Source organism: Arvicanthis niloticus, unplaced genomic scaffold (assembly GCF_011762505.2).
Source record: "Arvicanthis niloticus isolate mArvNil1 unplaced genomic scaffold, mArvNil1.pat.X S10, whole genome shotgun sequence".
Taxonomy (NCBI): Eukaryota; Metazoa; Chordata; class Mammalia; order Rodentia; family Muridae; genus Arvicanthis; species Arvicanthis niloticus.
The window spans coordinates 1,980-13,547 of record NW_023044982.1 but is presented as its reverse complement, the minus strand read 5'-3'; the positions used below and the strand labels follow the sequence as shown (position 1 = coordinate 13,547).

General features: G+C 42.7%; 1 protein-coding gene across 1 annotated transcript; it reads right to left on the bottom strand.

Moving 5' to 3' along the window:
• Nucleotides 1-319: 319 nt before the first annotated feature.
• Nucleotides 320-4,905, bottom strand: LOC117696032 (PRAME family member 20-like). Its single transcript, XM_034486640.2, has 3 exons — nt 4,584-4,905; nt 3,402-3,971; nt 320-979 (listed from the first exon to the last, which is right to left on the bottom strand). The coding sequence occupies exons 1-3, from the start codon at nt 4,874-4,876 to the stop codon at nt 409-411; spliced, it is 1,434 nt and encodes a 477-aa protein (XP_034342531.1). The 5' UTR covers nt 4,877-4,905; the 3' UTR covers nt 320-408.
• Nucleotides 4,906-11,568: the final 6,663 nt, after the last annotated feature.

Genomic DNA, 11,568 nt, shown 5'->3' with positions numbered 1-11,568 from the left:
AGTTTACTGCAATCATTAGATGACAGCCTTGGGTTCATGTATGTGCCACAACCAGCCACACAATTGAGATGTAGCAGAGTCTTCCCAAAATGAGGGAGACAATGTGAAAGCAACTTCAGTATATTTTATTTCAAGTGGCTATCCACACAACTTTTTTAGCTTTACAAATATAAACCATGCTAATTATACCGATAGGAAAGATACACATTTCCCAGTTCCAAATATGACTTTATAATCACTATACTGGAGTATTTCCCTTATATATCCATCTTGCCTAAACCCACTCTCATGACTGTCAACAAGTCAACAAGCAACCTAAAACCATATGTTGTGTATATCCTTACAAGATACCTGTGCCTTGCCTTTCATCTCCCACTGTCCACCAAGGTTTTTGATATTTGCATACAGCTAGTAAGATCTCTGACAGTTACACATAATGGTTTTCTTATAGATATATCGATTGCAGCACTGATCACAGCGGTCAGTACCAAAGAAGACCCTGCCTGGCTCCCTAATGGTTTTCAGTAGATTCATAAGATCATCACAGCATTGTTGCATCCTTTGCATGTGGGGAGTACCGCTGTAGTCATAGCTGTCCTGAGGGACAGGGTACAGCTCCAGCCTAAGGTGTATCAATCTGGCAGTGTGGTGTAGTAGATCCTTCATGGCAGGCATAGAGATTTGGTTCCCATAGAAACTGAACTTGGTGAGCCGGGAGCACCTGCTCAGGGCAGGTAGGATGGCATAGAGCTGGCTTTCCTCAAGGTGACAGTCCTCCAAGTCCAAGGCCACCAGGGTGGGTCCAGCTTTTACTAACAGAACTCGGAGGGGTTCAGGACTTAAACCAGTCAATCTGACATTTTCCAAATTCAGGTGTTGCAATTGACTGACACATGGGAACTCAGAAAGATGGTTCCATTCTGATACTGAGAGAGTACAGTGAGTCACTGCCAAGTCATCCAAGGAGGTCTTCACAGACCTAATGAGAAAAAAAGCAAACAGTTCTTGGAATTGATGGCTAGTATAGGAGGATGGCCAAGAATAATATAGGAGGACCATGTGGGCCAAAATCTTTGTAACTCTGACAGATCAGTACCCATGATGCTACACAAGAGTCTACATAATAAAATCTGTACTAAGGTCTGCCGCCATCCTCAACTGCACATACTTCACTCATTGTCAAGCAAGACCCAAGTCATGCCTAAAGAAGCAAGGAGCACACAGAAAGGACTGTCAAAAGCCGTGCAGCACGCATTGACCAACCACACCCTCAGCAATCCTGTATTTGTCCAGTGTTTCATGCCTTTGTACCTCCCCAACCTCACTACTACACATTCCCAACTACCCATCACCTATCCAGACTAAAAGACATCAAAGCTGGGTGTGGGAACTAGTCAGATTAGTGCACATCTTTAATCCCAGCACTAGGAAGAGGCAAGTAGATATCTGTGAATTTGAGGCCAGCCTAGTCTACACAGTAAGTTCCAAGACAGCCAGAGCAACAAAGTGAGAACCTATCTTGAAAAAAAAAGCTGAGTATTCCAGCACACAACTGTAATATTGACACCAGGAAGCTGAGACAAAAGAAACAAGGTGTTCAAGGTCATTCTGGGCCACATAGTAAGAAGTCATTTTTAAAAGAGCCCATTCCTGCTCAGTGGTGGTAATGCATGCCTTTGATCACAACATTCAGGAGGCAGAGGCAAGCAGAGTTCCTAGTTAGAGGCCATAATATATACAGAGGTTTACAGAAGTATTTCCAGGACATCCAGGGCTACACAAAGAAACCTTGTTGGGGCTGGAGAGATGGCTCATCTATCAAGAGCACTGGCTGTTCTTCCAGAGGTCTTGAGTTCAATTCCCAGCAACCACATGTTAGCTCACAACCATCTGTAATGGGATCCAATACCATCTTTTGGTGTGTCTGAAGACAGCTAGCTACAGTATCCTCATATAAAATAAATAAATAAATAATTTTTTGAAAAAAAAAAAGAAACCTTGTTGAAAACACACAGATAGAGAAACATAAACACAAACAAAAAACAAAACAAAAACAAAGAGAAAATCAAACAAACAACAACAAACCCAACCTATTCAGGGTAAGACTCCTTAGCAGATAAAAGAGCCTGTCCCCAAAGGGGCTGACAGTCTATATTTTATCACTGGGGTCTATATGATAGAAGGAAGAGAACTGACTCCTGCAAATTGTCCTTTGACTTCCACAAGAGCTGAAGCTCTCCATCCCCATTTTCCTGAAACACACAAAATAAATTGCTTAGAATATAGTGATGAAGGTTGCAGCTGCTTCTAATCCCAGCACTGGAAATGGAGACAAAGATAAATAGACCTCTGTCACTGTGATCTGAGGAAGGTAGGGGGCAAAGTTCAGTGGATCTCTGTGAAACTGACACCAGCCTGGTCTATAGGACAACTTGGGTTACATAGAGAAACCCTATTTCAAAAAACAAACAAACAAAATATTATAAAACAAAGTTAGGTGCTAGAGCCTGACTGGAGTAGTTAAGAGCATTTGCTGTTCTTGGAAAGGATGTGGGTTCAGTTCCCAGTACCAACATGGTAGCTCACCTGAAACAGTACCTGGGGATCAAATCCATAATGACTTCTGATCTCTACTGGCAAATAATATGCAAACCTACACTCAGACTCACACATATACACACAAAATATCAAAACATCTGTAAAGCAAATTTTCCCTATTTCTTCAAAAAGGGCAAACTTTAATTTATGCTCAGAAACTTCAGATATTACCATCATGAATAAGCCTCCACTAAATCTAGTCATGAGGAAAATGAAAACATATAGGCCAGTCAGAATCAAGAGAGGCAAAATGATTCACACTTCAGCTTGGTGCCAAGGAAAATGCCTGTTAAGAACTCTTAGAAGTGTTTCTCCATTTCTACAGGATATTTTTTTAAATAATTATATTTTTAAAAAATAGCACCATTACATTTAAAGAAAAATTTCAGTATTTCCTATATGAGAAATTGTAGGCAAACTGATGTGACTATTCACATGCCTGCTGAATAGAGGACAGATGGAAACCTAATACAGTTAGTTGTAACAATGCCCTTTCACTTGTCTCTTTCCCTCTTAGTTGAAACACACTAGCTAAGGAAAAAACAGAAGCCACTCACTAGATCTCATTGACTTCTAATGGGCTTCTCAGCATGCATCCCTTTGAAGATCACCAAGCCCAGGTTAGACCTGCATCTTTCCATTAGTGATTATGTGAGACTTCTCTCCAGGCCAGAGCAGACATGAAAATGACACCCTGATATGCTAATGCCTCGGTAGTGTCAACCTACAGTGGCTGCAGGGACTCAAGTACCCACTAATGTAAAGGAATAGGCTTGGCTTTGCTCTGCAGAGCATGTCTTTACCCAAGCAGCTGGTCCAGGTGTCCCTCAAGGAAGCAGACAGCATCGAGATGCAGCTTCTGCAGTCTCTCCAGCTTAAGGAGCTGCAAGGTAAACCTGGTGATGATACGCCTCCTCTTCTCTGGGGAGACAAAGTTCTCTTCACGGATGTTGGAGAGAGCAAGTTTACGCAGGTTCCTCATTTGGCGCAGGTAAGGAGCCAAGTTAAGCAAAAAGGATGGACTGCAGGAAGAATGCAGGCCCAGTGTTTCTACATGCTCCAGGCTCACCTTTTGTGAGAGCCTCCTGTAGTTTTGATGGGATGGTGACCAAATCTGAAGCTCATTACAGTACAGCTGTAACAACCCTTTCCTCCTATCACTCCACTGAACAAGGTAGGAGAACAGCCTACTCTGGCCTCTATCTTTGAGATACAAGTCCACTGCTACTTTCAAGGGATGTGTTACTACTGTCTTAGAACAGCAAGGATCTGCTTGAGTGGTCTTGGGTAACCAGTCATCCATGGACCCAGGCCACACATCCAAATAGTGTTGTCCCACAGACCGTAAATCCAGCACTCTTAGTTTGTACTTCCTGTGGGTAAAACAGAAAAACAAGTTAAAGCAGGTAGGCAAGGGGGCAATATCTAAATATCTAAAGAGTGTGTGTGTGTGTGTGTGTGTGTGTGTGTGTGTGTGTAAGATTTATTTATTTATTTATAATGTAGTGTTTTGCCTGCACATATGCCTGAAAGCCAGAAGAGGGCAGTAGATCCCACTACAGATGGTTGTGAGCCACCTTGTGGTTGTTGGGAATTGAACTCAGGACCCTCAGAAAAGCAGCCAGTGCTCTCAACCTCTAAACTATCTCTCCAGCTCCCTGAAGTGTGTCTTTATTCTATCCCTGAAGTTGGCCTTCCATTCTGTGTCTCACTTTTTTCCATGGACTTTGGCATGTCCCTGTTCCATTTCTAGTACCTGTGGAAAGCAGGGGTAGGCCTTCAGCCACTGCTGTATCCAGCATGTGTCCCGAACACTCCACAGCCCTTTCCAAGATGGCACAGCAATGGCCAAATCGTCCGTGGTTCTCCAAGTTGATGGCATCAGAATCCTCCACCCCATCCTTGCACCCTTCCACACCTGACTCCCTTCATCTCTGCTCTAGATTTTCTGGGCTACCCTGTGAGTGTATCTAAGTCTTCCTCACCTGGGGCGAACCTTCTGGATAAGCAGCTTATCAATCTCCTCTAAGACAACTTGTAATTGAGTCTCCAAGTAGGGTGTCCTCTTCCTCAGAACTCCAAGCGGAAGGCGGGGGAAAGGCCAGGAAGACACTATTGACCTCAGGACCTTACAATGATTACCATCATAGGCTTGTTTCAACAGTTGTGGTAAGAATAGTATGGGTAAGTCCTCCAAAGCAATGATGGCCAAGGCCTCATTCCTCAGAAGGTTCTGTCCTGCCAGCTCCTGGAGAGTGAGTAGGGGCTTGCTGCTCATCTTGGTGTTTCTTCAGGGGTAAAAGTCCTGGAGAAGAATCTAAAAAAGAACATCTATTTTTATGTTAGGACTTAGAGAACCCTTCTCACCCATCACAGGGCCACAGTCACTGCTCAGTCCACTCTGGGTTCCATTGAGCTTAAACCCAAAGCACACACTGCTGGCTGCAGTAGCTATCTTCTCTCAAGCATCATTGGCCGAAGCCACTTTATCCTCATCCTTGTCAGTTCAAAGGGAGTCCTGAGGATCCTGGAAGCTCACTTAAACTCTCTTAACCTCCACTCAAGACCCTGCATGGCTGAGAGTGCACAGGCTTGTGTTCCCAACACTTGAAAGACAGGAGGTCTAGAGCTAGGACAATGGCTCAGCAATTAAGAGCACTTGTTGCTCTTATAGAGTACCTGGATTTGATTCTCAGCTTTTGCCTGTCAATTCACAACTGCCTGTAACTCCAGGTCCAGGAAATCTGATATATATATATAGATAGATAGATAGATAGATATATAGATATATAGATATTGATATATATATATCCCAGCCTTATGTATGTTTATATGTATGTGTATACTTACTTATCAGGCTGAGTCTTTTTAAAGATTTATTTATTTATTTATTTATTATGTGAATACACTGTAGCTGTCTTCAGACACATCAGCTTATCAGGCTGAGTCTTTTTTAAGATTTATTTATTTATTTGTTTATTTATTTATTTATTATGTGAATACACTGTAGCTGTCTTCAGACACATCAGCAGAAGGCATCAGATCCCATTACAGATGGTTGTGAGCCACCATGTGGTTGCTGGGAAATTGAACTCAGAACTTCTGGAAGAGTAGTCAGTGCTCTTAACCACTGAGCCATCTCTCCAGTTCTAGGCTAAGTCTTATTACTATGTAGTCAGAATGGAAAATCACTGTGAAGATGTAGATAGACCAGGCTAGACTTGAACTCAGAGATCCGCTTGCCTCCCCAGTGCTAAGATTAAAGATATGGACCAACATGCTTGGTCTCCAGACAGAAAGCCCCCATTCTCACCCCCCACCCCCCCACACACAGGGTTTCTCTTTGTAGTCCAGGCTGACCTTGAACTCAACAGAGAGAGACCCATCTCAATAATAATAATAATAATAATAATAATAATAATAATAATAATATAATCTAATTCAGTAAAATATGTAGCTTAGAATTTAGGATCATATAACTTGTATAGTACTGCATTCTCAACTCCAAAATGAGAGGACTTTAAAAATAAAAATGTTTGCCTCGGGATGGAGATGGCTCAGGAGTAAGAGCACTGACTGCTCTTCCAGAGGTCCTGAGTTCAATTCCCAGCAACCACATGGTGGCTCACAACCATCTGTAATGGGATTTCATTCCCTCTTCTGGTATGTCTGAAGACAGCAACCGTATACTCACATATATAAAATAAATAAATCTTTAAAAAAATTGTTTGCCTTGGGTTTTTGTAAATTTTATTATTTTTTTTTTTTTTTTTTTTTTAGACAGAGTCTCTCTTAATCTAGCCCTGGCCTGGAATTCTTTAGTAGACCAGGCGGGCTTCAGACTCAGAGATCCTCCTGCCTCTGTCACCCAAGGACTGTGATAAAAGGTGTGTAATATCACATCTGGAAGTTTTCTGTACTTTTTAATGAAAAGTGTACATTTTCACTGCTGCTGCTTACATGTAATACTAGTTCATGAGGCCGAGGCAGGAGGATGTCCCTGAATTTGAGACTAGCCCAGACTCCATAGTGATTCCCATGTGGGGCTCAAGAGTGAAACCCCCACCCCCAGCCCCACCAACTCAGAAAACAAAGTTCAAAATTCCATGTTAGAAGTCTCTCAATGACTGGGTTTCTGTCCTCATTGAACTTTGAACTCTATAGCTGTAGCTCCCCAACCCTAAACAGCCTCCTTCTACAAACTTGCAAAGTCATTACCCCCTTCCTTTCTAGTGTTTCTCTCTTGAAAATAAGTATACTAAGGTAATGCTATCTTATCCCCAGGAATCTACCAAACATGAACCAAATGCTGCCCAACTCAGTGACTCTAGTCCTAAGACTAGGATGAAGCTTGCTTCCTGCTGCAGAGGACCTGGGATTGATGCCCAACACTTACATAGATCGCCCAGTCATTTGTAACCCCAGTTCCAATGGATGCAGGGCTCTATTCTGGCATCTCTGAGCAGTGCATGAACATTATGATATAAATAAGCAAGTTAGGCTGGGAATGTGACTCAGTGATGGAGCAGTTGCCTACTGTGTCAACCCAACTCTATGAACAATCCCTGGGTAGATGTGAACTAATAAGTTGTCACCCCAGGTAAACCACCAATGGTGACATGGGAGCTTCCCACTGAAGTTCAACTTGGCCAGCCAATGAACTTATCAGATTTCTATACAGGATCCTGGGTGAGGTTATATACAGAAGCCTAAGTGACCCCCAAATAGTGACAACACAGTCCCACCCCAACATGACATCCCCATAGCTGCAAAGATGGAACCCTTCCTTCAGTGAACCATCTGCTCCAACATACTCAGCCCCTGATAGCAGGAACAGTTAGGGCAGAAATGCATACAGCTGGCATGGGTGCACCACAGGTGAGGGGCTAGTGTCCCTCCCTGAATGGAAGGTCAACAGACATGATCAAGTAACCACAGCTGATATGATAAAGAGGTTAATGGCTCGTGGGCACCAGGGCAGCATTTCACAACATACCTCTACTATTTTTTTTTCTAACATGAGAGTCTCCCTATTTACTTTGTGCTGGCCTCTAACCCATATTTTTTCCTGGCTCGGTTTTGCAAGTTTACAGGCCTGTGCCACTAAAGTCTTGCTTTAAATTAATGTAAATATCCAGGTGTGGGGGTTTTGTGTCTTTAACCCCAGCACTCCGGAGGCAAAAACATGATGATCTCATGGAGGCCAGCCTGGTCTCCCTAATGAGTTCTAGGACAACCAGGACTATGTAGAGACTGTGTTCTCAACAAAATAATAATAATAATAATAATAATAATAATAATAATAATAATAATGTAAAATAAGCGAAAAGCAGAAATTAAAATGATTAGGCAAGGCTGAGCATGTTTGTAAATGTTTTTAACCACAGCAGTGCTTGGAAGGCAGAGGCAGGCTGATATCTTTGAATTCAAGGCCAGGCCAGGGTAACATAGTGAGACCTCAAAAACAGGGGTTCGGGAAGTGGAGGGATAGGTCAGTGCCTAAGTGAATTGGCTGCTTTGAGAACTTGGGTTGAATTCTCAGCAGCCACATGATGGCTTACAGCTCCGATTCTAGGACTCTTCTAGGCTTCACAGGCTCCAGGCATTCATGTGATACACAGTGCAGGAAATCAACCATTGTGAGATTCAGGTTAGCCTGGGATACATAACAAGATTGTCCCCAAACCAGGGAAATATTCCATTCACCTAAGAGTCTGAATCAAGATCATAGCATATCAAGTGAATACACACTTGGCTACCAGAGATTGGCTGTAGACAGTGCTGAGATCCTCCAGCACCCCTTCCAGCCCAGCTATATTGCTCAGTCTAGCTTAGAACTCCTGAGCTCAAGAAGTAACCTGACCCTCCAACCTCAGTGGAGCAGGATTCTAGGTGGCACTACCAAGGGCCTCATTTGGGGGAAAGAGAGAAGAAGGGTCTCAGTGGAAGTGAGCGACTCACCAGATGGGACAGAGAACTTTCTATCCAAGCCAGACTGCCTGCCTGTGACTCCAAGTTCCCAGAAGTCTTCTCTGGTTCTGCTGCAGCCTTAACACCTTGCTACTCAAATCTCCCCTTCACAGCTGGAACTCAGAGGCAAACTGCTACTAGCTGATTAGAAGTTGGAATCTCCACCCAGCAAACCTCTTAAGGAGGTTTGGTTTTCCTTGTGTTTAGTAATTAAAAGGGAAACTGTGAAATTCAATTGTAAAATCCAAGTGAGTTTCAAAACCTTTGGGAATTCACACCACAAACACCTACACTTCCCAGTGAGTGAGCACTGCCTTAGGCCTTAGGAAACAGATGTAACAAAGCATTTAGTCTGTTTACCTAGACTGAAACCTGAAACCAAACCAATACCAAACAACAGTGGACTTGCAGGCTCTGGCCTGTAGTCCTAACACTTTTGATGTAAAAGCTAGAGGAGTAGAAGTTTGAGGACAGCCTGAGCTACATAGTGAGAGGACAGCCTGGATTACATGAAACCCTGTCTCAAACACAGAGTCAAGAAGATGGCTCAGCTAGAAAAGACACTTTATGTCAAGCCCGATTACCAAACAATTCCCTTAAATAGAAATAGAGGCTGAGAAATGGCTTAGTGGTTAAGAGCACTGGCTGCTCTTCCTAGAGGACCCAGGTTCAGTTCCCACCACTCACATGGCAGCTCACAACCTTTTATAACTCCTGTTTCAAGGGAACTAACTTTTCTGCAGACACACACACACACACACACACACACACACACACACACACGGTGCACAGACATACATGCACACAGGTAAAACACACACACACAAAAAGGAATAAATCTAAATAATAATAACAAAACCCCAAACCTTTCATTCTTTGACATCAAAAGGTTACAAATATTCCATAGAGAAACAGGTCTATGAAGACAGCCATTCTTCATGCCTTCCCTCCACAGAAAGGCACCATGCAGCCAGTGTCACTTGATTTGATTCCCTTCAGACAGGACACTGTTATATCCAGACTTGGATTTGCTGTTGGGTTAATAGCAGCTGCTACTACTGGGTAGAGAATGTCTGTTGGTGGGTCTGTAAACTGCTTGCTTGTCTTCTGGCCTCACCATTCAGCTTTGCTGCCATTTTGGCATCTCGAACAGAACAGCTGTTCCTATGTATCTGTTATCCCAACATGTAGAACCACAGTTTCTAAGTCTGAAAGTACAAAAGGTGAGTTATGTTTAACATCTGATTTAATTATCAAGGATTCAGATTTTCTGCTCTCTCTCTCTCTCTCTCTCTCTCTCTCTCTCTCTCTCTCAATTGTCTAGTGTTGTGTGGTGGCATAGGCACCCCAATTTCAGCACTCAGAAGGCAGATGGACCTATAAATTCAAGGCCAGCCTTGTTTATATAGAAAATTCCAAGCCTGCCTACATAGTGAAGACCTGTCTCAAAACACCACCACCTAAACTACACATTCTGTGTGCTGTATGTCATGTATGGTTGTCAGGTAGGAGTGGTAAGCCTGTCACTCCATGAGAATAGGCATCAAACACATTTTGCACCTTCTACTGTTACTTGGGTTCCTGAGATTTCACTCTGGTTGTCAGGTGTGGGCCTTTAATCCCAACATTCCAGAGACAAGCACAATTGAACTTCTGTGAGTTCCATGTCAGCCTGGTCTACAAGAGCTTGTTCCAGGACAGCCAGGGTTACACAAAGAATCTCTGCCTTGAAAAACAAAACCACAAAGAAAAGAAATCCATTTCTATACTTAATTAAATCAACAAAAACAAATGCAATGCTATCTCAGCTAGTCCAAGAACGGAATTTGACAAGATTCATCTACACATTCATGATTTTCTTTGCATTACCCCACTCACCCACCCACCCCAAAGCAATGTGTCCAGTGGCACAATCCACCTTTAAACTTGCTGTCTGGCCAAGGATGACCTTGAATTCCTGATCCTTGCCCCCACCTCCACTTTCACCTCCTCAATCCTAATCCTGCAGCCCTTTAAGACAGGTGGGGTGACCTCCTAATATAAAACTATTTTGTTGTTACTTTACAACTGTAGTTCTGCTGCTGTTATGGAACGTAATGTAGATAGCTGACTTGCAGCACATTTGGTATTTGATCACAGGTTGAGAACTAGTGCCCTAAATGATGGGATTAGATGCTAAGAGCTGCTGTGTGTTTTCTTTAGTGCTGAGGATTGAACCAGGTGTCAGGCATGCTGGGCACATCTCCAGGCAATGTGTATCATTGCTTCAGGTAACCCAGACTGTCCGTAGACTCTCTGTGTAACTAAACGTGACTTTGAACTTCTTATACTCTTGCTTCTGCCTCACAAGAGTTAGGACTATAGCTGTGTGCCAGTGCACATGACTTTTAGTATTCTTTCCATCATATGAAATAAGGCTAATTAGCTTAATACTGCTCTTTTAATTCTTTGGAGAATTTCTGAGACTCTTCATTCAAGGTTAAAAGAATTAGATGAACATTTAACCTTGGGAAAGTTGGTCAAAAATGTCAAAAGTTTTAAATCACTTAATAAAAACAAGTAGACCCAGATCATGATGAAACAAAAGCCTTTTCATTTACCAGAGGGATAACTAGAAGAGTTTAAAAGTGAAGACAGGAAGTTATATGTTAAAGGAAATAAAAGACTGTCTCTGTTTGTTCCTCTACCCAGAACTAGCACTAGATAGTCTGGAGGGACAGGAGTGCTTACAGCTCAAGCCAGCACTCTGTCTCAAAAAACAATGCTCATCCTTTCGGAGGCCTTCATGATATTCCCAGAAGTTTAAAAAAAAAAAAAAAAAAGGTTTATTTTGCTGTGTGTGTGTGTGTGTGTGTGTGTGTGTGTGTGTGTGTGTAGGTTACCTATAGAGGCCATAAGAGGGCATTGGATTCCCTGGAACTACTGTTTTCAGAGTCATCCCTAATGTGAGTGGCAAGACCTAACCTCTGGCTCTTCAGAGAGCAGTAAGCCCTCTTAAGC